The sequence below is a fragment of the Passer domesticus genome, chromosome 1 (genome assembly GCF_036417665.1).
Source record: "Passer domesticus isolate bPasDom1 chromosome 1, bPasDom1.hap1, whole genome shotgun sequence".
Taxonomy (NCBI): Eukaryota; Metazoa; Chordata; class Aves; order Passeriformes; family Passeridae; genus Passer; species Passer domesticus.
In genome coordinates this window covers 93,473,309-93,501,014 of record NC_087474.1, presented here as the reverse complement: position 1 = coordinate 93,501,014, position 27,706 = coordinate 93,473,309, and the positions used below count along the sequence as shown (strand labels likewise).

The 27,706-nt window shown below is 37.3% G+C and overlaps 1 protein-coding gene across 5 annotated transcripts; it reads right to left on the bottom strand.

Annotated features, from left to right (window-relative positions):
- Positions 1–1,311: 1,311 nt before the first annotated feature.
- Positions 1,312–27,706, bottom strand: VSTM2A (V-set and transmembrane domain containing 2A). Of its 5 annotated transcripts, none has more exons than XM_064429588.1 (5): positions 27,101–27,699; positions 24,727–24,893; positions 23,731–23,781; positions 20,048–20,384; positions 1,312–4,138 (listed from the first exon to the last, which is right to left on the bottom strand). In XM_064429588.1, the coding sequence occupies exons 1-5, from the start codon at positions 27,177–27,179 to the stop codon at positions 4,050–4,052; spliced, it is 723 nt and encodes a 240-aa protein (XP_064285658.1). In that variant the 5' UTR covers positions 27,180–27,699; the 3' UTR covers positions 1,312–4,049. The 5 variants fall into 5 exon arrangements, with proteins under 5 accessions (XP_064285658.1, XP_064285665.1, XP_064285667.1 ...); XM_064429595.1 differs by having other exon boundaries at positions 1,312–4,260; positions 27,101–27,691; XM_064429597.1 differs by lacking the exon at positions 27,101–27,699 and adding an exon at positions 25,547–25,686.

Here is a 27,706-nt window from a genome sequence, read left to right as displayed (position 1 = left end):
AAAAAAAACCGGGTTTTAGCACATGTTCTGGTCTTGAATCACATTAGCACTAAATTAGATGAAAAAGTATAAACCTCCAAAGAATCCTATCGTTTTTGCCATGGTGTCTCATGTTTATACCTACTTATGATCTTTGCCTTCAGGTAGTGCTGTAATATAAATATTCAATATTAAGAATTAAAAAGAAATAAAAATTACTTCTGATAGATTCTGTGTTTACCATTCGAATTTTCTAGTAGCTTTCTTAATAGGAGCTCTGAGGAACTGTCAATCTTAAATTAGTCTGTCAAGATTTTTTAAATCCATGGTCTGAGCCCTCCTCATGCTCCACAAATTTCTTTGCAAAGTTTACCAAATACAATTAAGAAAGAGACATTCAAATATTTTATGAAGCAACTTCTATGCACGAGGTTCCAGAGCTTAAAAGAATATTTAATAACCATTGAAATGGAGAAATTTTGAGACAGGCTCTTTTGCAGTACTAATCCCTGGTAGCAGTACCAAAATGCCATGGATCTTTTTTCCATATAATACAAAGGCTGTCATTGACACCTCATTGGACTGGAACACATTTCTTTTAGCCTGATGATACACCAGATCTCAAAGTGTGTGAGTGTAGATGGCATATACCTTGAAATACAAAAGTGTTTCATACTCACCCATGTTTATTCTTCTATGAAAAGCAAAACCTGTTGGAAAGACCTGAAGAACGTCACCATATGCAATGAGGCGTTGGGGACACAAATTGAGAAGCATGAGTCATGTAAAAGACCACTTCAAAACTGGACTTATTTTGTAACTCATTGAGTTGAGAGATGTTACAACTGCTAGATGCAAACTGCCCTTCTAAATACCCTACTAAACAGGGAGTTTTTCAGGATTTAATAAGCTGCTTTTTTAAAAACTATTTGTGTTAAATCCAAACAAGAACTGCACCTGGCAGAAAATCCAGGTGCAGTTCTTGTTTGGATTTAACATCATTCACTCCTATGCCAAATATTGTTCATAACAGAATTCCTAGAAACAAGGGTGTCTACTGTATCTTAACTTCCACTTTGAGAAATTTTTAATTTGAAGAATAGCTGTCAAGACACAGTTTAGAAATTTAGAAATGTAATACCTGCTCCTGTTGCTGCTGCATCCACACAGATGGGCAGAAACTAAAGCTGTGCTCTAGATCTGCAACCAGAAGGGCTCAATCAGCCTCATCTGAAGAACTTGGGTATGTTGTTTCAAGAGGGAAAGGAGGAAAATTTCTGTGTCCTCTTAGCATCTCATGGAAAATGTAAAGGCTTTTCAAACTCCTACAGATTTCTTTTGTCTTTTTTTTTTTTTTTTTTTTTTTTGCTGGCACAGTTGTACAATAGCAGATCCCAACATGGCAATGTCTTCGGGCTTGCATCACACTAATCCAAGTGGTCTAGAATTCTGCTTTTAATTTCAGCTCGTTCTTTAATCTGAATTCCTAGTACATGGTGGTTCATATCCAAGCAGCTAACAGCATAAAGCAGAACACAGTATCAGTTTAACATAGTAACAACTTAAGCAATGTGAGGCTAAACTGTGCTGTCAAATCCCATATGCCATGATGGGTAGTCTCTATGTGCATACATGGAATATTCATACAAGATATATGGATACAGTAAACAATACAGTAATTTGACATTAAGCATTTGGTTCCAGTTAAGACAAATGAAAACTGAGGTTTCTGAGCTTCAAGCAGCAGATTCTCACATCATCCAGTCACAGATATCCTTTTCAGAAAGAAAATGGAGATCTTTCTCCAGAACTCTCAAAGTTTGGTTCCACAGGTGTGTTCAGAAAGTGAGACTTCAAAAGAGCTCTGACCCTTGACTTTTTCTTTCCTCTTTCTGTCCTCTGTGATCCACAATATTAGCTTGGATTCAGAACATTTTAATAGGGGCAGTTTTTAATTTCTTTGTCAGTAACCTGATAAACTGTTATAACTATGGAGAAAAACTTTCTCAATATACAACACTCTAAGTGGGTCATGTTGAAATAATAAAAATTTTATTTCTTCTGATGGTTACACCTGATTTGTTTGTATTATGCTGAACTTCTTCTCTCTTTATTACTGCTAAGACTTGTCTAAAACTGAAGAAAGACTGACTATTCCCAGTCAAGCTTATACTACAGAATTTATGGAAAATTAGATCTGCACAAATATGTTATCCTGTTCCAAAGCATTAGGTTAACAAAATGTTGATTCTATGACTTTATTTGTTTTTAATCCCTTTAAAGTAATGGGGGAAGACATCTGACTTATGAGCATTTTGAAATAAAATGTTAGGCCTGTAGACCACAGACTGGTGAGATAACAAACATACTTTTAAAATTTCTTCTGCAGTACTTACAAAGTGAGGAGAAATCACACAGCTGACCACACTGCAGCTACTTAATGCTGCTATAAATAGATCATAATAAGCATGTGGTGTATGTGATTGTCTGTGCTGATAAATGAAAGGGTGTGAATTTTTCAGCATCAGTGGAAAGACGGGAAAAAGCAAAAAACCTTCCTGATTGCAGCTGCAAATGGTAGCAATTTTTGCTTCCTGCATTAATGAATGTAATTCATGTAACACATATTACATCATTCAACAGCAAAATTCTCACATTCAGTTCACAGACAAAAAGTATTTTAATTAAGAATATCAATGAGTAATGACAATTCACTTTCAGAAAAAGCAAAGAAAACACTTCTTTGGCCATGTAGAAGGAGCTGTGATGCAAATATATTTTATCAGTGTAATAAATTCACTCTCCTAAAACTCTTTACCAAAAGAACATCCTTAAAGACATGTTCTGGTTTATTTGTCGGTTTTCTGTTTCTAACCTTCCTTAATGTGCAGTATTTGACGGCAAACCTGCATTTTACAGTCTCTAGTGATTGAATCACTTCATCTTCTATAAACATCACAAGTTCAAAGAGCTTTCAGCATCTGAACTCCAACACAACATACAAACTAAAATAATTCATTGTCTAGAGACCATAACAAATTTTAATGTGCATTTACAGAGTAAACAGAGGGCTGAAGGGGATCAAACCAGTCAAAGTGAAGATATGCATTACAAAATCCACACATTACTGAATTAAAAACTAAAAAGTGGTGTTTTTTCAAAAAAGGAAATAAAGATGTTTCTTGGTGGCACGACATACAGATAATATTAAAAACTGGCTTGCATGAGGACCAAAGTATGTCTACTCTGAAGTTATATCACACAGACTGTAAGCAATTTACAGAATTGATGTTGGTTTTGCATATACAGGAGTTGCAAAATTAGAGAAAACACACTGAAATATAGAACGCACACACACACAAAAAAAGGATGTATATATATAAACCTCCACATAGTCATCAGGGGTTGGCCTAAGTTGGTACTTGCCATCACTGAACAAGAAACAAACAGAAAGACAGGGAAAAAAGCCCAAAGGGGGAAAAGAATAGTATATAGAAAAGCAAAAAGAAAAAAAATCTCAAAAGAAAAATATCCTCATATGTTTTTCAGAAACAACATCCCCTAGTCTGCTGAGCTGCTTAGTAGAATATTCCTAATCCTCATGCAAAAAAAGAAACCCCAAAAAAACCCAACAAAAAAATACCAAAAAAAAAAGAAAAAAATTTCCTAAAGTTTGTATGTTTTCTATTTATGTTAAACCACTATAGTTTGTTTCATTATTTGGCCTCTTTTTGCTTCCAGGCTGGAACAATTCTTTCAGCATAGGAAACCAAATGTCATCCATGGTTAATTCTGTAATACTGAGGACTCACAGGCCAACCCCTGAGAAGTCAAGGATGAGGCTTCTCCTTGCCGAAAGAAAAGGAAACTAGGTCTTGCTGTTAAAAAACTTTTGATTACATCACACCAGTTCTCTTCAAATAAAATATCAGTGATACGCCAAAGAAAATAAGATATATCAAGAAAACATGTGGTATCTTCTTCTTTTTTATAGTATTTATTTTATTTTATTTTATTTATTTAGTAATTTTGTTTGTACTTCCTGAAGAAGGTGCTCCTTGTGTAGAGATTTAGAGTACATTGGGTGCAGAGTGGTGGTTGGAGGTTAGGGTCAACTTTGCTGTCCGCTCCGTGGATTTTACAGGCGATTTGCTCTTTGCTTTAAGAAGAGAAAGTGATATTGGAAAAAGTCAGCACTTTTAGATTAAAGCAAAGCACCCTTCACAAAGCCACAAACAAGAAGCAGGACAGAAAGTCCATGGCTTGTAGCTATCCTCGCACCTGCGGAAGAAGTTATAAGATATTCGCTCATCTTGCAGATTTCCAATGCTCCTTATAAGGCTGTTTTAAACATATACATTTATTTATTTAATTAGCTCGCCAGGTTGGCTCTGGTGCCCATGAATGTCTTGGCATGCACTGCAAACAACAACACATACAAAGTATTTCAGTCCCAGGGAGGTTTTTTTTGGTTTTGATTTGCTTCTTTTTTTTTTTCTTGTCTGTCTTTTTAAACAATACTACCCAATGAAACGATAAACCAAGAGGAACAAAACCAAACACCTTCCACCTCAGAGTGTTCTTTACAAAATAATTTCCAGCATCACATCATTGGCTGCTAACAAAAAAGTCATCTAGTGGCTAAAAAGTGTTTTCTTGTAAACCGAAGTAGATACAGGTAAATGATTGCTATTTACAAGGGGGAAACAGACTGCCAAAAGGTTTGGACTCTTTATTTTTTGAGAAATTATATTATCTTTGTTTTCTTTTTAAAAAGCTATGAAAACAATGGTCTGTATAATTATTTCTAAACCCATGACTAGTATGGTAGCAGAATAAAAACTTTCAGGGCTAGACTGACTAAACTGAAATGTTCACACACCAAAGGCATGAGTATTTAGTTGTCTTACATGCCACGTCTCAGTGCTTGATAACTCCCTGTATCATTTGGAATTACATTCAGAATTTGAAACTAATTACTTAAGGTAAAAACTATAAATGTAATTTGATAGCACTGTAAGTAGAAGTTGAGCTTATAACAGGTTAATGCATGATTAATAGATTTTATATCTATGTCATGTATTTGAAAAGAATAAATATTATTGCTGGTTAGAGGCATCAGTCCTATAACAGGGTAACAAGGGTGTTATAAGCAATCCATAATGATGGACTTGTAATACATTGTTAGGTTTTTTTAATCTATTAATCATGTATAAGATATTTTTGTAAAGAACTTAATATTAAACTAAATTATGGATTTCGTTGCAGCCCCCAAAAGCACATTTATCTTATCATAAAGAATATACACAATGAAAGCAAAAAGAAATCCAGGCAAGTGCTCATTTTTTAAAAGTTTTCAGATATAACACTGTTTTATGTATCTGCAAACTATAAGTGAAGCAAGAAGTATTTCTGCTCCTGTCTTTAGAAATTTTTTCCTTTTTGAAATGGGGATTAAACTAAATCACAGATTTTAGATAAACACAGCTTGCTTTGCTAAATATATGGTGTGAGATGTTACATATATAGCAGTTTCCATAAAACACTCCTAGTCCTCTGTCACATACACAAGAACTTCCAAGCAATAGTGATATATCAATTATACATTTGCGAACTGAATTGCTAAATAAATATTAACTTTTAAATGAAAACTTGTCTCAAAGACATGAATAACATTTTTCCATTTTTTCCAATAACTTTGAGCTTAGTTTCTACTGAAAGAAGACGTGAGTGAGAAGCCCTGCTGTTCTCTTGCCCGTCTGATAACATTACTTGTAGCACACTGTCATAGTTTGCTGCACTTCCCAGGACACTGGTTCCGTATTACAAACAAGCAGGTGCACAAGCAAATTTGCTGCAACTTTTTTCCTGTGTGTTGTTCTCACACTGATAGTATTTATGATCTTGAACCCAAGAGCTCAATTTCTGGTTTTGGTTTTATTGCAGCATGACTTTGTTCTCTCTGTCTGCAAAAGCTGGCAGTTGACAAATTTTTATGAAAGCTTTTCTTTCCCTAACAAGGTTAGCAAAACTGAGTTAGAATCTTTGTTAGTGTTAGGTCATTTCCTGATGTATTGAATTATTTTTACTTGTTTGATTTCATTTAATGTTTTTTCTTTTTGATCGAACTAGGGAACTATGTCTCAATGCAACTCTAAAGAGGTCTTTAGAGATACATTTTGTCTGCACAGAATACATATAATGGAACTTGGAGCAACCTCATTAATGTATTTTAAAAGAGTTTTTTATAGCAATTAATGATGTTACAATTTGAGAATGTTAAAGCTGTGCAGAAGAGAAAAAGTATAATATAAAATAAGTTTAAGTTAAAATATGTCAAAGTAGGAAAAGCAGCACCATATTTGCAGACCAAATATTCTCTGATTTTTGTTTTCATTTTGCTTTTTTAATAAGACAATGTGTAGATTCCCAAATTAGGGAGTAATATATAATGTATACACATAACCTTTTTATTTAAAATGGTCAGTTTCTGACTAAATCATTACATCCCTCCAATTAATTTCACATGTTCTACATCCATTTTCTTCTCTAAACAGCAAGTTTGTTTATTTTGCAGGGAATTTAGACTAGAGTACATACAGTAAGTGTAAGCTAAAGCAGTTCTAAACTTATTGGAAAAAAATAGGGGAAATAACAGCTAAAAAAATTTCAGTTTCTATGTGAAAAGGGGACTATTAGGATTATTAGAAAAAAACTGTAGTAGACTGTATCCTCTGCAAGGTTTTGGGAACTGGTTATTAGATCATAATCTGATTTAATACTTTCCAAAATGCTGTTTAATCCAAACAGAGAAATTTTCAGTCATATATCAGCCCACACAAAATCGACTTGAAATATACAGTGACATATATGGCTATTAGGTGTGCTCCCACCTTTTTAGTGATGCTTTATGAAACAAAATTGAAGTTTAAGTATACTCAGATTTCATTTTTTCTTTTCCAGAGAAGAATTGTATTTTTTCTTTCATGAACCTAAATATCTGTTTAGATTTTGCAAGAGTCAAAGCTGTAAAGGTAGAACAAGAACATAGTAAAACTGAAAGCAGCTTTTTTATATTTTTTTCCTTTTCCTGTTCTGTCATTTTTGCTCATATTTATTAGTTTGTTTTTCATCTTGAAAAAAATGTGACAAAAATTATTCATAAATTCCCATTTTGACTTAGAATTTGGAAGTCATAGTGTGCTTAAATCAGAGGCTCAATTCCACTGTATCCAAATTCAGGCTTCCATGCAGGTGTGTTTTTAGTCTACCATTCTGACTAGGACTTGAATAGTATCACCTGAACTGTGAGCATGTTGATGCAAGTTAAAAGCTGTCTATCTGACTGTGGATTTGATAAACTGATTACTCATTATCCCACCATTTCAAGCATTATTTTCTAATTAACATAATGAGAAGAAAGAAAAGAAATTTTATTGCAGGTCAACAACACTGGGTAAAGCTGAACTGCAATTATGTAATCCTCAAAGACATTCACTCAGAAGAGCTGTCAAGTAATGTATATGTGTATTATTTCTACATTATTAGTTAAACTACACCTGATGTGTAGGTCAGACATTCTCACCACTCTCACAGTTTCACCTGTCAGCCATGGGGATCCAGTTAAATTCTTCTTGTGATATGGAAATCCCCATTAGTTGTCTTTTATTTCCTGCTCCTAACATATATCTAAAAGGACAAATGTCCCTGAAATACTGAGCTTTCTCCTGTAAACAAATGCTATATTGCCAAAGGCATGTGATGATGAGTTTTTGTGCAACAGCATGAAAGATTAGTTCATGACATTAAAGTGTTTGAAACTGTGTTTTATTCGAATTTATGATTTACTTAAATGTTAAGAACAGAAAAAAAAAAGTGATAAATAATTGTGACCCTAGTGTTTAAAATGAAAGAAAAAGTCTCTGTCACAAATGCTTGTATTTCAAGGCTCATGGTGTATGAACCCCACAGCTAAACATCAATTTTGCTTTGTTAATGAAATTAATTTTAGAGCAACTAATTATAAAATAAAGCCACCAAAAGTTATAAATTCTTAGTAAAATGCAACTGGTCAAAATATTAGTTACTTATTCCATGCCTGAATGCAAACAGGCATGACCCCTTGCCTTCACTAAGATATTGATCAGACAAAATTTGTGTATGATACATGTGATTTGGGGATGCAAGCAGGGATGGTTGAATAATTTTTCCCATTTATTTTCACAACTGGATGAAACACTGAATTGAGAACAAAGCAACTGCCTCAGGAATTAATATTTTAGCATCTTCTATTTGTAGAATACCTTACACGGTAAACCACCCTGGGTCTCAAACAGTTTGCATCTGCCAGAATTGAAGTTTAGCAATGTTGTGTTTTGTAAGGTTTAGGATTTCTCTGGGATGTAACAGCATCCAGCATTCTGAGCCTCAATTGCTGTCAGAGCCTCTGAAAATTGTCTCCTTACAGTTGTGTGTACAATGCACAGTATATTCTCATACAAATAACAGAAGGAATCTGATAATTCAACATTATTTCTTTAGTACTTTACTAAACAGATAGGTTTAGTTAGGGTATCCTTGAGTTTCCTCTAAGTAGTAACCAACTGATCACAGGAAAGAGTAATGCCTTAGAAGAGTCCTGGCTTTGTGTTGACCAGTGCAGGAGAAACACAGCCAGTCACAAAAAGTTCATCCCAGATTCTCTGCACAGATTGCATTAGGCCAACATATCAACACATATATTTCAGAGACATATATTTGGGCTCTGCTGGGTATGAGTAAATTTTGTTGTTCTGCTGATTTCTGAAATCACAGAGCTGTTGAAACCTTGGAAGTTTCATTTTTCAGGAATTTGTGCTGAGGTTTTCCATCTTTAAATGCCTGGTTGTGTAACATTTATCTTTGCTTTATACTGTTAGATTTTTAAATACTCTCCTTGTCAGCCCCAGTTGAACCCAGACAAAAATCATAATTTTGCATTTTTTCCAGGTAAAGTAAGTAAAAGTTCATGTGATACCTGCCTTAATTTTACTGGGGACATAAATGAAGCATAAGATTACTTGGAGGATATTTGCAGTTTTATTTCCATAACTACAGGTAAAACCAAGTATGACTGATTTTATTTGAAGCTTTACTTGAATATGTCTCACACAAGTTTTCAATAAATAGATTCTTCCCCTCTGGTCTACCAATTGCTATCATTCTTATTCCTCTGAATTGCATAAATCTCAATTGTGTATAACTCTTCTATAGTGATGGGATACAAATACCCACATTCAGGAAGAAATTTTCTTATCCACAAACCTAAAATCCCCTTTACTTCTTTGGGGGAATGAGTTCTCAACTGTGTTTTAGGGTTCAGTCATGTGTGTTTAATTCTGGGGAATTGAATGACTGAATGATGATGAGCAGTAAGTATCACTCATATTCAATGGAGACCCCTTTCTTTAGGCTTTTATTCCATCTTTCTCCATTGGCTGTAAAGTAATGTGATTTCTTCATCTCACACTACAGAGGGCAAATGAATTTGCCTCATACACCAGAAGAAACTTAGGACAGGTTATGTATTGAATTTCCCTGAAGTCTACTTAGACTTTGCATTCAGCATGTATCTCTGTTTATCTGATGTCTATTCCTTTTCTGTTAGTGATGCCCAGAAGAGAAGATGAGAAAGAAAAATGGGATTCTAGATGGATCCTTAATCCTTAGCTTTTATTAGATAAGGCATCCAGATGTGTTCAGACTTGTAATGGGGCAAAAGAAATTTACAACTTTCCAACCCTAAACGGAGGAGAGAGTTCTTCCAGAAATCTGAGCCACAATAACTTCTGGAGCCCTTTGTGAGCTAAGGGAGGTCACAGTCTTTATCCTGCTGCCAGCTATACCTCTGGTCATGTTCTATGCAAACATGAGATGGAAATACTTGGAAGAGAAAAAACTAGGGGAGACTTCAAATACTGGTAGCTTGTAGGAAAAATTATACTTGGCTTCAGACAGCGGTCCAGAAGAAGCCATAGTAAAACTAAAAAAGGACAACATATAGCAGCTTGAAAGGAGAAGGAAAAAGGAGTGGGACTTTGAATTACTTCATTTTCACAGTGCCAAGATGGACAGAAGTAGAATTAAGGGTACACTGGTGTAAAATAAACTGGAATTTTACATTCAGATCACTTTCTACATAATTCCTGACATTAACCCCTACCTAGAGAAATATTTAATTCATGTCATTTTTGTCTTTCTACTAGAACATATCTGAGAGTCATCATTCCCTGTTTAATTCTTAAAGAAGTGCTCTTGTTCATATCTCATTTTTAAGCCTCATGAGTAGACCCAGGCTTCCTAATTGGGCCATCATGCATATGAAGAAGCTAAGAGAATCTTTAATGTCTTTCTCAAAGATGAAAATGAGATCACCAAAATTATTCAGCCCTGTTATCCTTTTGCCTTGAACAGACAGGAGGGAGATGTAAGATCCTTAAACATATAATTAAAATGGGCAGTTCATCAACATTTATAGCTGTTTGTACTTTTCTGATGAAAATAGCCAAAAATGACTGTCGTGTTTGAACACAGTTTTTCAGAAAGATTAAATGGATAGTGTACTTTACTTAGCCAATTTCTCCATTTTCCCCGACTTTCTCAGGAGAACGATATTCTGCCTACAGTCACAAATGTCCAAACAATAGCCATTTGCAGCAGACACCCTATTTCTCTTCATTCCTTCAGCTGGTATTTGGACTTGCAAAGTTTTAAAATCTTTTCAAATGTGTAAGTAAAGCATTGACTTCAGCTCTTTCTATTTCAGTGAGAGAGTACTTTTTAGGAAAATAGTTGCTGAAAGAGGTGTTTGAAATTGGTTTGAAAAAACCATGAAAGACGTCTGTGAAATATCAGTGTTAGCTATTTAATATAGCTATTTAAATAAAACTTGGGTGAGAAGCAGTCCAGGCAACAATGCCTGTTGCACTCCTTCAAAGCTTAGGGGGAGGGTTGCAAACATAACCAAATGCAATTGTTATTGTTTCAGAAAAACTGGCAGTAGGTTTTTTGACTGCTCTTATCAGCACTGGGCACTTTTCCCTCTCATTCTTTCCTTCCATCCTATCTCTCAAAACCATAGAAAAAAAAATCTTATACCTTTTATAAGTCTGACAGAAAAATATAAACTGGTGTATTTGTATTTATCTGTATGAAATGGCTGATTCTAAAGCAAATGCAGTTTTTTCTGACTGTTCTGTGGTAACTCATCCTTATACTTTTATATCATTACTGTACTTTCATGTCGTTATGCTCTCTACTGAATGAAGGTGCAATTTAGACTGTTAACAAAAATGCTTGTATTGACTCATTGTTTTAGTAGCCAGCTTGTGCTGTTGCAACTAAACATGCCTCCAACACAAACTGCTAAGCATTTTGGTAATGTGTATATAAATGTGTGTGTATTTGATATACACCACATTTAATTAAACAGTAAATGGAGCCATTCTTAAAAGATAACGTTACAACTGGACTTTTATTTGAAGAAAAGAGAATTGCACTTGTCCTTTTTCCCCTTTGCTTTCTCTATCTTGGTATTTTTTTTATCTATTGGAAAGAAAATTTAGGTGGGTGTTACTAAATATTACACTATAATCTTCAACAGCACTGTCATGAAAAACATATGCAAAGAATGTATTATAACAGAGACAGAATAAAAAATCTGATTTTTTGCCAATATTTCAATATGTGACATGCAGTTCCCCTTTTCTCATTTTTCACATTTGACACTTTGGCTTATGTTTGACATACAGTCAACCCAGCCTCCTTCTGTTTATATAATTTATATAAGAACTATTTTCATTAAATTCAGCTATGTTTCCATTGCATGAGTATGTTTTTTCTTCTGTCTGATTCCTAGATAGCAAGTGTTTTGAGGCAGGGACCATTCCTCTGATCCTTTGTTTGCCTGGTGAATAATGCAGTTGTTACAGAAATTAGAACAATGACTAAAAGAAGTTGCCTCTGTCTAAGAGCTATGACTCACAAGTTTTTAATGGGTTTAGATGGAGCAGTTTAAGATGATAGTGCCCCCACCTCTCTGCCTCCCCCTCTTATGGAAATTAAATCTCCAATAGTAAAAGTGGTAGAAGCAAACCCCATGCCATCTATTTACTTATCCCAATTTAAGAGCCCTGCTTTAGTTTATTAGCTGTCATTGATGCCTTTATGACAATATAAGGGCTTGACACTGTGAACTAGAAAAGCTGAGCAGTGAACACCTATTTCCTCTTACTACCCAGATTTGGGGCAATAACTTTAGATTGGAGCATAACAAATACTTTGTCTGGCATCATTTTAAACTGCTAAAGCTAAATCTCTGTTCATAATCTAAAGCCTTCACCCTTGGTATTTCTGTTTTGCAAGTTAAAAAGAAAGATGCAAATAAAAATGATTAAAATAAAATCACTCCTACAGCCACAGTACACTAGTTTGAAAATTGTGGACTGTGAGAATGAAGCTCAAGGTCTTTGGCCAAATACATCTGAGATGTGGGATCAATCATAACCATGAAATATCATTAATCAATATTCAAAGACTATTCAGGTAAAAGATGGTCATTGAATAATAAATACTGAATGTGTGGTAATAATTCAGAAAAGTACAAAATAAGTAATTGACCTGTTATTTTGTCAGCATTTCAGGCACAAACCTATGTAGTCATATTATCTAACATTATAATTCTCCCAAAGGGCCATGCACCCTCTGAATGTATAGCTCCCTGTGAGACCTACTGCTAGTTTTTGCCTTCATGATTGATTTATTCTTGCTCCTTGACAAAATATTTTGTCTTTTCAACTTTTTCTTTCAGTAGCACAGAATGAACTGGAGTTGGGTACACCATCTTCTGTAGCCTTGTTGAAGTCATTTTTATAATCCTTATTGGCCCATGGCTGTGATTTGGTGTCCAAAATCCTCAGTCAGTGTCACACAAAACAACAGCAGCTGAGGTAATAACAGCACTAAAAATAGCAATGGCAGCAGAAGTAGCATCCAGATTTTTTCTTTGTATTTTTGTTGGTTGATGAACACACAGATTGAATGTTTGAAGCACTTAAATGGGGCTGTGCAACTAAGTTTCACATTTTATTCACAGAAAATTAGGCAGCTTTTTTTCCAAGATAGTAGCATTCGTGAGTAGGTGGGGGATAAAACTTCAGTGAGATGGATCTGACTAGAACACCCACACACCGACAGGATAACAATTTGCACTGCCAAAAAGTACAGTGGCAACTTCCTTATGATACAGTAAAATGGAGTTTGGAGTAGTCTTTTCAAGGAAAGCAGCAAGATCATTAGCTTCTCTTCAAATACCATCTAGCTTTATCATCAACGAAGAAGAATTGATTATTACTCTAGCATAAATATAGTAGCAGTCTCTGGAATATCTTTGAAGCTTTTAAATGATTTAATAAAAATCCCTCTCTAGGGAATAAGAATATACTGATATTGTTGAGCTTTCTAGCTAGTCTAGGTTAAGGTTTGAAAGAGAAACACTAGAAAAAGGTTAATCAAAGGCGAACAAAAAGCACAGAAAAAAAACCTGAAGCAGCAAAACCCACCATCAATCATGTCCTCTCCCACTGAATCTGCGAGCTGAAAGGAGCAGTTTTCAGGCGTTTTCCTTCCCTTCATTCAGTTTCCAGAAACCTTCACTGTCCTAAACTTTATCAGGTGGTACAAGCTGAACAAAGCTTCAATTCTTCTTGTAATTCACTCTCACATTAAGAGTAGAGGAGAATTAATCTTCATCCTCATCCTTTAGTCAAATTTTTTGCTATTTTAGATGAATGACATCCTTTCGACTTCAGCAGAGTTGTGTCCGTTCCAGCCAGCAGATAATTGCACCCATTCTTTTCCATTTTATGTGATGCAAAAGATTTTCATAATGAAGTAGGACACCATAGAAGGGAAACTTCCTGCTTCTCATCTGAAAAAAGCGAAAATATCCTCTGCTTTGCTGTATATCTGTCTTGTAACAAATGGGTTGTGTTCTGAAGCAAGGAAATCCCATCAGTTATTTCAAGATCAGGCCCTGTTACATATGCTGCAACCTCTGATGACCCACTGCAATCTGTCTGATTGTCAAGTAATGAAAACCAATTTGAGTGAGTTGACAAACAAATCTTACACAGCTTCCCCCCTACCCTTTTTTTTCCCTTCTTCTTCCTTCATTTTCTTCTCTTTGTTTACTGAATGTGTTCCCTCCTGCAATCTTTCTAGTAGTATTTACCAAATATAGTTGTATCAGGCATGTAGAACAGAACTACTGATTCTGCTACTCTGGGAGCTCTTGAGCAGTCTCTTACAAGACCTTTGCATGTGAATTTTGTTTTAAACATGAGGTTAGTCAGAAAAGTTTATTTTTAAGCAGCTAAAAGAAAGGAAGAGATATGATTAAGTGCATATGTAGCAATGACAGGCAGTGAAACACACTGGTAATGTTACTAAAAGAATAGGAAAGATCTCAGTACATGTGTATTATGTAAACAACAATGTAGATGGATAAAGGGCAAAATTATTTTCTTAGACTTTGTACATTTAGTTTCAACTGTGTCTGTTCTCACTGTTTCATGAACAGCTTCATAAGAAAAAAATAATTAATGCAGCATCCAAATACCATCATTTTTACAGAAATATGAGTTACAGGGATGCTGTCATATATTTAACAACAAATCCCAAATTTTGTTGGGATTTGTCTCAAGAAATTTCCGAAAATCATTATTTTCTCTTGTGATTCAATATTAGTGTTTAAACATGGGTATAACTAAGGCTGAAAATAATATCTCTGATTTAAGAAAGAATATGTTTGTAATGAAGCATACGCAAGTACTCAGTTTGGTACGGACACATGGGATTGCACAACTGCGCAAACTTGTAGAAAAAGGAACAAATAGTGGCTGGTGATTACTTTCTCTTCTTAATTCCCAAACCTGTGCTTTTATAAGAGGGATAGAAATGAATAGAAATTTTCAGTGGTATAGTATCAGTGATTGGCAAAGGCAATGAGGGATGCTTACAAAAAATAGATAATAGGCTTGTGACAGGAGTTAGAACTGCAGATACACCAAGAAGAGTTTGTTTCTGGGTCTAGGTGAACTAAGCACTAGGAACAGGATTTTAAGTACTTGTATCCATTTTGTTCTATCAATAAGCACACATATAAGAAATTAATATGTGGGTTTTTTAAAAGAAACATAAGGCATTATTGAGTTGATTTTGCATTGGAAATCCTGGCCTTAAAAAAACTCAAAGGGTGGAGGGTTAGCTGCCTTAAAGGTGTTGCTTTGTCAGTTAATTTATTCAGAGCACATTAGCACTTCTAAAAGATGTTTACAGTTTCAAGGTCAAGAGCTAACTAGTTATTAGGGTTACATCAACTAACATGGTTTGAATTGATTCCATTATTTTCAGAAGCAAAAATAAGTAGAGCAGCATTTTTCATGAAGAGGGAATCAAAGTGTATATTTCAGGTAAAAACAGAGGTTGCAGTGTATAGAGGTGTAAATTGGAATTGTGTTTTTGCAAGCATTTCTGAGAACAGCTGAATAAGGTTCAGAACAAGAAGAACAAAACTGTCATTGAGTTTTTGCTTTCATGAAGTCCAAAGGAAAGAGACATTACTTTTTGCTATGCCACAATCACAGTAATGGTTGGTGCTTCCCAGACTTACGGGTACTCAGTTTCTAAAACAGTAACTATGAAAGACAAAGGATTCTTTGAGGGAAGAAAGCAGTAATGGTGGCTGTCACCTTGGTGAAGGCTAGAGCAGACATGTTGTTCCGTTGCTTTGAGAGGAGATGGAGCATAAATTAAAAAGAATTAAAAAACCCGAACATGGAAACTAGTTTATATCCTAGAAGATTCCAAACTGGACATAAAATTAGTGCTTAAAATAGGTTGATGACAAAAGTTTCCTAGATTCTCTAGATAAAAGTGGAGATAGGAAGTAATGTCCTCAGTTTATCAGTATGAACAGACTGAAGAAAAAAAATTATCCTCTTTTTTTTTGCATTCATGCCTGATCATAAGCTTCTCAGGGTGATTTATGATGCCAAGAATCCAGGTCATTCTGCCTAGGTAAGTACCACCTTCTCCTTTGAGTTACTTTTCAAGTCATTAGTTGGAACACCGCCATTACCACAGGAAGTTGTGTCATGTAGATAGCTTAATAGATGAATTTGTTACTTCACGAAAGAACAAAAAGTTGCTAGAAATGTGCAGAGTCTGTATATAAGCAGGCAAAAAATTGACCTAATTATGATTTAATTTGTAATTCTCTGAGGATGATCCTCTTGAGTTTGAAAAGCAACTAATGGCTTTGAGTTCTTTAACAGAGTATCAGCAGAACAGGAAGAGCTTGGGAGATATACTCATTCTCAGCACAACAAATTCTTCATCTGGTTTTGCTGCTATAAATGTTGACTGATTTGAATGCAGACAGCAGTTAGTTCCATCCATGAAACAATGACATTTACTGCAGCTTAGAGATTATTTAGCTTCCTTTCACCTGAATTAATTTTAGCTCTTGGACCCCACTTAATTCCTTAGAATTGCAAAGCTTTGTCATAACTCTGTGCTTTTACCTTTGGACTAAGATAGATTGTTATGAATAATTCAGGAAAAAATATGTCTGTCACTCCACCTGCACAGGACATTTTTTGGATGTATGCAGATTACTCTGTCAAATTACTCAGATTCCTATTAAGCTGTGATGGGTTACTTCATTTGCTGCAGCCCATAATTACGAAATGAAAGGGTCAATCAAAGGGTGTTGGCTTTGCCTTCTGCTTGCCTGACCTTTTTGACTTTGAGATAGTTATTTAGTGCTTCTTAGTATATTTTATGAAGACTCTGTGCGAGATGTTCTCATTACCTATTTCTTCCTGTATTGAATCTCCATTATGCTTACAGTAATAAATATATATATTTTTTACACTCACATAATATTTTTCAGAGCAGTGCAAAATAGTGAATGGGCCTCGTAGCTCTTTAATTTGTCAGCTGTGGCTATATAGCTCCCTGACAGTTATCACTGATGTTCTCACTCTTGAACAGAGTAAGAGAATAGCAGAAATATCTGTACAGTTGGGAAGTGCTGATGTTTTAAAATAGTAGTGACTGTAAAATGTTTTTACAGAGCTGCACAGTAAATATCTATTGTTAAGAAATAAATTCTACAGTGTACTTCAGGATAGAAGAAGTCGAGTACAGTGTTATCTTCCTTTTAAAAAGAATTCTTAGGGACAAAATAGTCATATAATCAGAGTCAATTTTTCACATATTAGTAGTCAAGTTCTTAAGCAGTAGCTGAATACAGAATTCCCAATAATTTGACATTTACACATGTGAAATACATTTACAACATGTTTCCCATTGTTGTAAATGTATTTCACAATAATCTGTGAGGATGGCAGTAAAATTTATTTTGTTAGTTTGCCAATAACTACATAGCAGCTCTTTATACTGAAGAATATTTGATAAAATTACCTAGGGTTAGTAGCACTTTTCTCTTCAAGCATTAGTGCTGAAGTCAATGTTTTACTCAACATGAACAAATATCACAACCTGTACGTCTTTCAAGTACAAATATGTACTTCATTATGATACATTTGTATTCAAACGTGTTTCAAAGTTCTAGACTGGATGAATACATCGCTTACATATAATGTAATCACACAGCAATCTTGTGCATGCATAAATATGGTTAGCATGATGTTAAAGAGGAGAAGACTCTGATAAAGTGAGGAAGTTGTGTTGATTCTGTATCATAAAAAGATAGACTATCAACACCTATGAAACCTCATTTCTGCTTTATTTGAGGTCTCATAAACTGACATATCCCTTCCCTCAGCTGAAGTTGCTCCTCTAAGTTAGATAAAGCTAAAACTCCCCACTTCCTTGTGCTCCTGTGGGCATTTCTATTTCTGTAGAATAACTATAAAATGGAATGAAAATCCAAATCTCACCCCAGCTGGAAGATATTCCAGGCCAGGCCAAGATATTCTCAAGTAAAGGAAAGCAAATCTTGGTTCTCAACAGTTTAACTGATGTTTAAAATCTGATGTCAAAAATATCACAAATAATTTGTGTAGCAAGTGACAATTAAATTGAAATTAAGCATATGAGTGATTCCTGGTACACTTTTATTTCTTCAGTCTATAAACTATACCTCTGATGAATGTAGCACTTCTCTGTGCTGTGTCATAAAAAATGAACTAATAAACTAAATTGTATTTTATCTGTTCATTTTTAAATTATTTTTGATTAGGATTGTCTGTACTTGATCTGCATTAATCTTTGCTCAAGTAAAAAATTAAAGATTTCTTTTTCTCTAACAAGGGCCTTTCCATGTAATCACCTATAAGATCTCAAATAAGAAATGTCCAGTAATCAGTCAAGACATTGCTTGGACTAAGGACATACACAATACTATAGAGAAAATTATATATCCAAAATGACTTAGTGTATTAGCTGTTTTGTGCACACATCGGCTGCAATGCAGTATAGTCTGTTACTACATATTTCATAAATAAATTAATTTTAATTAATTTCACATAGGATGGAATAGAAAGCAAAATTTTCTATTTATGGAAAAGTCTGCTGCTTTGAAGTGTAAGAGTCCAATGGAAAATAAGAAGTGTGTACGTTTATCTGAATGGAAAGCTATGATAGATTGTGGTTTTAAATCAAGTGAAATATTTATTTTCTTGTAAGAGCTCAGATATTTTTGGAAGAGCTTAAAAATGAAAGTGGCTCCATTTCAGGAAAAGAAAACTGAATGTAACTTACATAAATTTAAAAAAGTGTATACAGAGGTAAAATATTGATAGTATATGCATCACCTTTTTTAGCAGCAATAAGAATTTTTATGAATTTATATGAATAATCATATTGTTCCAATCTGTAAGGAAATGCATTTTCCTCATTAAAAAGTCTTTAACTTTTCTTACCTGTAACTTTTAAGTGATTTCACATTAGGTGTGCTGTGAAATTTGTTGTAATCACAGTTTTTGATTCAACAACATACTAGCAGAAAAATTATGCATCAGAGTTAGCTTCCATTACATATTTTAAGGTATGCTGTGATTTTGCGCCTTACATTGGCCCTCAGTTTAAACAGAAGCAACTCAGAAACCCTTAAACTTGAACAGTTTGTTTTCCAGAGGATATTTAATAATTTACATATAATTTTTTTATCTTGTCCATTTCTCTATTTCCATCATATAGAACTGCACCTCCTATATATTCATGTACTTTTGAATAACTGTGAATTTTATGGTATCAATGTAGAAAATTAAGGCTGATATTCATTACAGGCTATGTTTGCAGTAGTGACCAAAATCCCCCCAACAAAATGTATAAAATGTTAATTTCTACATGACAGAAAATGAAAGCACTGCCATTTTAATCCTTGATTCAAAGCCAGTGATCAAGCACTTGAAGATGACAAACACACAATCTCTGATACACCCATGGTCTTTCTAAAGCCTACACAACAGAGAAACTATCTGGTGTCTCTAAGGTCCGCTTAGATTTAGAAATCAAGTCACTCATGAAAATAGGATTGTCAGTGAAAGTAGATTAATTTTAACAAATGTTGAAGATATAAGTTAGGTGACTGGTGTAAAACAACTTAGGAAGAAACACATCTGGATGAGTGTTTTATTTAATTTACCATGCACAGACATCTTAAAATGAGATGAGTCATTCAGTGACATGCCCCTGTCTCTCCACACACACTACAGGGAAAACTAAGCTTTGATTCGAGAGCTAGCCTTAGGTGGGTAAAACTGGTAGAGATAAAATCCACGTATAGAAGTTTAAGGTTTTTTGCTTCTTCTGCTCAGAAACTTTTTTTTTTCAGATTTCAGGAAGTAAAGAGATAGCAGGAAGAATAGAACCAGAGAGAAGGAGGAACAAATGAGCACCACACTCTTCCTAGTCACAATTCCTGGTTACCTTGTTGATTTAGCCTCCTTTTTACATGCTGGTAAGCAATCAAATGAAAGCTCAAAATGCTTTACCATACCTGATTGTGGACTTTGTTTGGGGATTTTGGCTGCTGCTTCGGGGCTGGAGGTGGCACGTACACGCTGATTGGCAGAATTGTGGATGCTACTTGGGACAGCTGCTGAGATGTTTTTACGAGGTTTCACGTCTTGCAACCACATTGGGGATGCTTCAAAGGCTTGCATTCGCCGAGAGTGGCTGTTAGCATTGACTTTGAGAAATGCCTGGGCCTTGTATTCCTGAAGGTCTCCATAGTTGGCATCGGTCACCCTGCACTCATACAAGCCTTCATCCTTTTTCCTCACTTTTGATATCTGCAGCTTGTGGGAGATGTCATTCCCTTGTACTTTCACTGTCTGCAAATTTTCCAGGAAAAAATAGAGAAAAAAACATTGTCATGAATTCTTCTTTCTTAGGAAAAATTCTATGGGCATTCAATGGTGTGATTGTGCTTACTGCAGGGAAGTTACATCAAGGATGAGTATGGCTAATTGTGTCTATAAGGATGCCTGACATCTTCTTTGCAAGTGTGCTTAGATAGTTTGCTCTGAAATTTAATTAGCTTCAGAAAAAAAACCCAAACTACCATGTTCATTCCAATTAATTGCTTAAGATCATGAACATTCTTAATGAGCTTTCTTATGTGAACCTAGTATCTGTGTACTTTATTGGTTAAACCTTTCCAGTTAGTTGGCTTTATTGAATAATTCAGTTTCTGAACTAGTGCATTAACAATTTTGTTAGAGATGAAGATTTAAACTATGTAAAAATAACTTTTTATTAGATTAGCTTGTACTCTTTACTATATTGAAATTGTATTTTACATTCAGTTTGTCTCCTTCAAGTGTGTCAAAATTTTTGGTATTTTTTTCTGTTAATGATAACAAGACATATTGTGTCAGGTTGTTTCTTTTGTCTTGTTTATCTGTGTATTTATTAGAAGCACATGTTCAGAATTTTTTTTAAAGTTATCAGCTAAATTAAGACTCCTGATTTATTTTTAATTAGTTCTAATATCTGAGGGCAACATAACATATTTTTATTTCTGATAATTAAAACACACATGACTAAATTATACATCCAGAAATGTGTAATCAGTATTAAGATGCATTGGGAAAAGTTAACACAGTTTCCTTTCTGTATGTTCATCACTGCAGAGAATTTATATTTAATTAATTTTCTATTACTCTCTATCTGAATTAATATCTGGTGCCCCACAGGAAGCCAGTTAGAAGGTATTCCACAGGATATAAATCTTCAGCTTTGAAGAACTTCTGAACCTGGTTTACTTCCATCATTGCACAAACAGGGATGCAAAGGTTGCTTTGTGTTGTATCAGTGACAATAAGGAGACCTCAAGATGACAAATAAATACATGGTAGATCAAAAGAATAGTGAACCACTAGACTGAAGCTAGACACATGTTATTGGGGACTGTACAATATATTGTTTCTGACAGCTTGGCCTACTGTAGTAACCAGTGTTGGCAAGGCACCTTTATGCCTTCTTGATAAATTGAAGAGCAATACTCATGAATATGTCATTGCTTCAAGGTACTGGATGGACTTTATAGCCTGATGTGTTGTACCCAGATCTGAATTTATACTTGGCAAACTGAGCTGAAAGTATAGATTATGTACTTACAGGCATAATGTATGCAATATTAATTGCACAGAAAGTGCTGGATAGTTATTTAAATCATATTCAATAACAATATATATCTCTACTGAACAATTAATGTTCAGCAAAAGGATTAAAGAAGATTCATATGAATGGAAAGAGGATTGGTAGGTCATATTGTTACTTCATTTGTTCCTATGCAAGAGCCAGAAAATTAACAGTATTGCATATCCCTGGTGAAAAACAGAATTGTTTTTGACTTGCATTTGAAATTTAGAAATTCTTGCAGGGAACACATATGCATGTTTTCAGTTTGTGCTACTTTATCATTTAGAACAGATAGAAATGGTGTATTTCAGCCCACATCCAGCATTTTAAAAAATATTTATTAAATGTACTTTAGTTTTCTCTTCATTATGATAATTTATGTTAGTACTAATGGAGCTGTGTATCCCTTAAAAAAGGCTACATTTCTAAAAAGTAGATACAAAGTAGATTTAGACATCTAAATAATGTTGATTATTTTTATTACAAATAGCAAAGAAATGTTTTATGCAAGCTTATAGGAGCACTATACGTACCTTCTCATGAATTATTATTATACATAATGAAAGAGATTTGTAACTTCAAAGATGAGACAAACTTTACAGTCTATATTGTGTCTCAGTTCTTATGGATTACTTCAGGGATTTCAGATGCTCAGTACTGATAAGGAATGAATTATCTGCTAGCCCTATGTCTAGCAGAATAGTATCCAAGGACCACATGTGAACCTCACTTGTAAGATAGTCTACAAATGCAACTGAAGATATGGTCCATGACACAAATCCTTTCTAGTCAATGGTAAGAGTTATCACAGAAAATGTAAGTATGGCTAGAATATGTATTGTATTGAACACAACATACCTGAGTCCTCATTTATAAATGCTCTTCAGCTACACTTATGTATACTTTGACCTGATGTATTATCTGGTTTTTTATTTGTAGGCATCAAAAAACATCAGAGTAAAGGATTTGTCAGAAATTATTCTCCCTTATTTGTCGCTGTTTTAAGCTTTGCTGGTACTTAAAGCCTTGTCTGCAGCTAAAAAAACACTTCCAAAGCGATTATGCCAGAGAAAGGGAAAACCCCTCTAGGCTCAAAGGGAATATTCCCGCTGCAGTATCTGCTAAGTATCTGTGTCTTTCCACTGCAGTGAGCACCACACCATCATCCAACCACCATACATTTCTTGGGATGCTGAGGGAGGAGGATGTGACCTATTCTGAGGTCAGTAGCAGCCTTCTGGCTGCGCCTGACTCAGGACATGAGTCGGCTGTGGAAGGCATTTTCTCCCTGCAGAGAACAGCTGCAGGGGGAATAGAGCACCGCTGCTTTATAATTCTGTTGAGATAAGATTCTGGTTTAATCTCCAAGCAGCAGATTGGTAACTGGTGTCAGAATCTCACTTTTGTAAAACTGAGTCTCTGTGGTCAAGAGTTGAGATTACTCCCAATGGGGAGGTTTTGTGCAAAGCCTTTCCCAGCTTTCTTTCTGCCAGCATGTATGGACCTGGGAAAACACCCATTTAAGCAGCTGCACACCATGCTAAAGGAAAGTGCAGCTTCATGGACAAATTTCAGCCTTAAAACCAACTTTGGAGTGCTAAGGCAGACTCAGCAGTTGCCCATGGTAAATAAAACAAGAAATGCAACGATGGGTGCAGGCTGAATTCTTCACAGGGTATAAGCAGGGTCTGCCAATGGACTTTGCCTCGACCATACTGCTCGATGCCTCCATGTCCAAGGGTGTGGGGGGCTGCATGGGGAAAGGCTGTCCTGACACCCTTTGCCAGGGCGGTCAAGGAAGTAAGTAGGAAGTGGTCACAGAATGATAGAATCAACTATTTAGGTGGGAGAAGACCTCTAAGCTCATCGAGTCCAACCGCTGAGCTGCAGGCTGCCAGCTACCCGCAGTCCGCGGTGCGGACGGGGAGGAGATGCGGGGCAGGACCTGGCCCGGCGCTCGGAGGCGGTGGGGCGCTCCCTGGGGAAGGGACCCCCGGCCGGCGGGGACTGCCCGCGCCCTGCGGCGACACTTACGCTGATCTTCGTGCCGTCGCTGTCCAGGTCCCGCTCGGGCAGGAACTCCACCTGCAGGGAAAGGAGCGCCGCCGTGGGTCTCCGGCCCTCGCCTCGCCCCGCTCCGCTCCCGCTCCCGCTCCCGCTCCCGCTCCCGCCGCGCAGCCCCTGGAGCGGCGCGCCGCGCCTGCCACCTGCGGGCCGCGCCGGGGACAGCCGGGAACAGCCGGGAACAGCCGGGAACAGCCGGGAACAGCCGGGGAACAGCCGGGGAACAGCCGGGAACAGCCGGCACGGGCGGCCGAGGAACGCGGACCCGCGGACCCTCCGCCCTCCCGCCTCCTATGGGCGCCTTTTGCCGCGCCCGGTGGGGAGATAGCAGCGGCCGTAGAAAGGCGTTCCCGAATGGCAGTGTGAGTGGACATGGCTGTTCCTGTCCCAGTCAGAAGGATGAAATCACGCTGTTGACTGATTTTGGGTTTTTAGTTCTTATGGGGCATTGGTTCCCCCCTGCCTCCCCCGCCCCCTCCTGCGTGTGCCCTCCTGTGGCAGCTGCTTACGGAGTTCGGGCTGCCAACTCGGCTGCGCTAGATGGAAATTGCAAGGCACGTGAAGGATCTTGCCACATGGGAAATAAAAAGATTCTCACGAGGAGCAATCTTTGAACAGCTGCTTTCCAAGGGAAAATGAAATAAGGAAAAGCAATAATAATATCAATAATAATACATATAAATAAAAAGGGGGAAGGGGAAATAGACTTCGGAAAACCTGTATGGTTATGTGAACAGCCCTAGCTGCATAGTGGAAGTGACAGACACCAAAGGCACCAACCCCTGAGGTGGGCATTTTTCTCTGCAGGTTCCTGCTCTGTCATTTCATAGTTCAAATTAAGTCCCTAGGGAGATACAGAACCTCTCTCTGCTCCTTCCCTCTGCTTTTCCTATCTTTCCTTCTCCCTTTCCTCTTTCTGTAGCATTCCCCAGATGGTTTTAAGACTCCATGGAAGAGGATCAGTACCTGAGTGCCTGTCACCTCAGCACCAGCGTCTTGGTCCTCAGCTGCCCGCAGAAACCACCACTGGATTTCAAGGTACACCGAAGTAGAGCCACTTTGGAAAGCACAAGACATCTCCACATTCTGCCCTTCAGTGGCCGTGACATTTCGGGGAAACTCTGTGAATTTTGCTGCAAAACAAATGCATAACATATTGCTACCTTCTAATCATAATAATGATTCTTGTGTTGTTTTTTTTCTGTTTGTTTCCTCCCCCACCCCCTTTAAATTCTCTGTTTTCTTTTCTTATTCCTACTCTTTTCATTTTTTTTTTTCTCCCAAGTGTCCCACACATTATCTCCCCCAATTTTTCTCACATCCAGGTATGTTTTTCCTCCCCTATGCACAAATCCATCCTTTACACCCTCAATTCTGCTCATGGGAAATGTTATAGATCCCCCTGCTTGCTCCCATGAGCTGGTGAAGTTTCACATAATTAGATCCAAATACCCTTGGGCAGAATGCAGTATGTCACCAGACACACAGGGATTTTGTAAAAGACCATTTTAGGAGAGGAAAAAATCAGACTTATTTCTTGCATTTTGTGGGGCTGGGCTGTAGACCTGTAAATTGTTAAACTTCCAGTGCCAGCAGAAGCAGCTGTTGGCACAAGCACCTCTGGGTACTGTTCAGAGTGAGTGTTGCAATCACTCCTCAAATTTCCTTTTCAAAGGCTTTACCTGACTTAGTTACTCAGATTCTGAGAACCTCTACTTGCATAATTGGACCAAAAATCAATTCACCTTCTGTTTCTCAGTCCCAGCAGACACTTTCTAGAACTAACCTTCATATTTGTATCTCAGTCCTTCAACAAGATCTGCCCATTTCATTTCACCACTGCAAGGTATAAGAGCTAATGCTGATAGACATTGTGTAAGGTATCAGTGATTCTTTAAGTCTAAGTCTTTACTTCCTTCTCATCCTTCCTATCACTCACTTTAAAATTGTGCAACATAATGAATTATGATAGTCAAGTGAGGAGGACTGCAGAAAAACAATCTAATAAATAAATGCTGTGTTTCAAGAAGAGGAAAAATTGGAAAGACTCTGCAATGTCGCTTTCTGTTATGAATTGCTACAGATTGACTAGAGCACATTATGATCTGAAGGAAATGTGATGTGAAAGAAATATTGCTCATTGTCTCCTCCCCCCTTCCCCTCTCTTTATACAGTCTTCCTAGCCAACCTGGAATTGGTGGGATAATTTGGTAACCAGTGTTACTTCTCTTTACCCTTGCCTCTGTGCCTGGCAGCAAATACTTTCAAAGCTGATAGCTTTATATTCCACGGTGCCCCTTTTTCAGACCCCCACCCCCCACCAGCCAGCCATTGCTAGTCACCGACTTAAACTGCCAAAAGGACCGTGCATTTTGCGCGTTCGGCGCTAGTAAGTTTGTTTTGGGGCTTCTTTTCGGTTTGCTCCTTCCCTCCCCTCCTGGCCAGTACGCGTGAGCGGCGTGGGGAGCGGGAGGGGAGCGCTGCCGGCATCCCCCCGGTGGCACGGCCCAGCGCCAAGCCGCGGGGAGCTGCGGGCAGGGGAGGGCGAGCAGGGCAGGGGCGGCGGGCAGGGGGCGGAGGGAGGGGGCCGCGGGCTCGGACCGGCGGGGGCACAGGGAGCGATCTGTCCGTGGTGCTGACGGCTCCGCCGCAGCCTCGGGGTCCCGGACACCCGGCTCCTGCAGCGCCGGGGCTGCTTGGAATGCAAAGCGCGCCGTTCGGCGGAGAGGGAGGGAGGAAGGCGACGGGGGTGGGGGAGCTATTCAAAGAAGTCGATTTTCTCTTTTTCTTTTTTTTTGGTGGGGGGAGAGTGGTAGAAATGCACATAGTCAGGGAATAGGAATGAAGGTCTGACTGTGAACGTTGCAGGATAATAAGAGAGGAAAGGGAAAGCAGCACAGACTGCAATATTTTAAGAGAAGCAGTAGGTTTAGCCAGCCGGTACTTGGTCTGAATGCAATAATTATGCATGCACGGGTAGGTGTTTATTGTATGCAAACATGCCCCTCTAACAGCATGCACAACTCAAACACATGCATGTCCATTCCCCAGCACCCCTTTACTCTTCTGCAAGGTGCCTGCTATTTCCCTCTTTGCATTTGCTTAAAGGAAGCCTTTTATATTTCTACTTTGGGGAAACTTCTCACTTCTTTTCCTATTTACAGACAGTTTTGTCTGTACAAACCAAACCTCATGCTTGGTGTCCTCATCTCGTACACATTTTCATTGTTTTCCTTCTTTCCCCCTTTCTTCCTCCACCCCCCCCCCCCCCCCAAATCCTGTTCTCAGTCTGTTCTAACAGAAAACCAGACAGACACATATTGACAATAAGTGATCTTACCTTGGGTAGAAAGTCCTTGTTGAATATACATAACTGAAAAGAAAATGAATCCAATATAAGCTAGAAAGATCCCCATCATTCCAAGATGAAAAAGTCACATCAGGGAAAAAAAATAAAAAAATCCAAAGGTGTCCTCAGAAAACAAAGAACTGATATATAAGTGTATATGTGTCTTTCAAATATCTGAACAGAAAGAAATTTGCAATGTTACAAAAAGGCTCTGTATTGTAGACCTGGCTGCGACACTGGCAGCATTCTGCTGCTCAGTGGAGTCTTTTTCTTTGAGAAGAGCGAGTATTGCAATACAGCGTGGTTCAGATGAGCTGTCTCAGGCGCTGTGTTGCTTGAAGTCCAGATACAGACTAAAAAAAACACAAACCGTTGAAAAGTGGGTATCAGCTGCCTTCTGTGCCTTTTTTCAGCTACCTGGCAGCTTCGTCCAACGTCAGCTCTTGCTGCTCAGGATGGCGTGATGACTGCCCTCCCTACACACTGATCCAGCTTGGGAAGAGAGGAGTAGGGGAAGGAAAAGGAGGGGGGCAGGGTGGAAAGAGAAGTCTACTGTGCTTGTATTGCTACAACTTTTCCTTCTAATGGCTGCGATAA

Coding starts and splice junctions, on each gene's coding strand:
- VSTM2A (XM_064429588.1), bottom strand. CDS start 27,179: ATGATGGGGATCTTTCTAGCTTATATTGGATTCATTTTCTTTTCAGTT. Junction 24,894..27,100: donor ACAAGGACTTTCTACCCAAG/GTAAGATCACTT, acceptor TTTGTTTTGCAG/CAAAATTCACAGAGTTTCCC. Junction 23,782..24,726: donor CTGAGGTGACAGGCACTCAG/GTACTGATCCTC, acceptor CTTTCCCTGCAG/GTGGAGTTCCTGCCCGAGCG.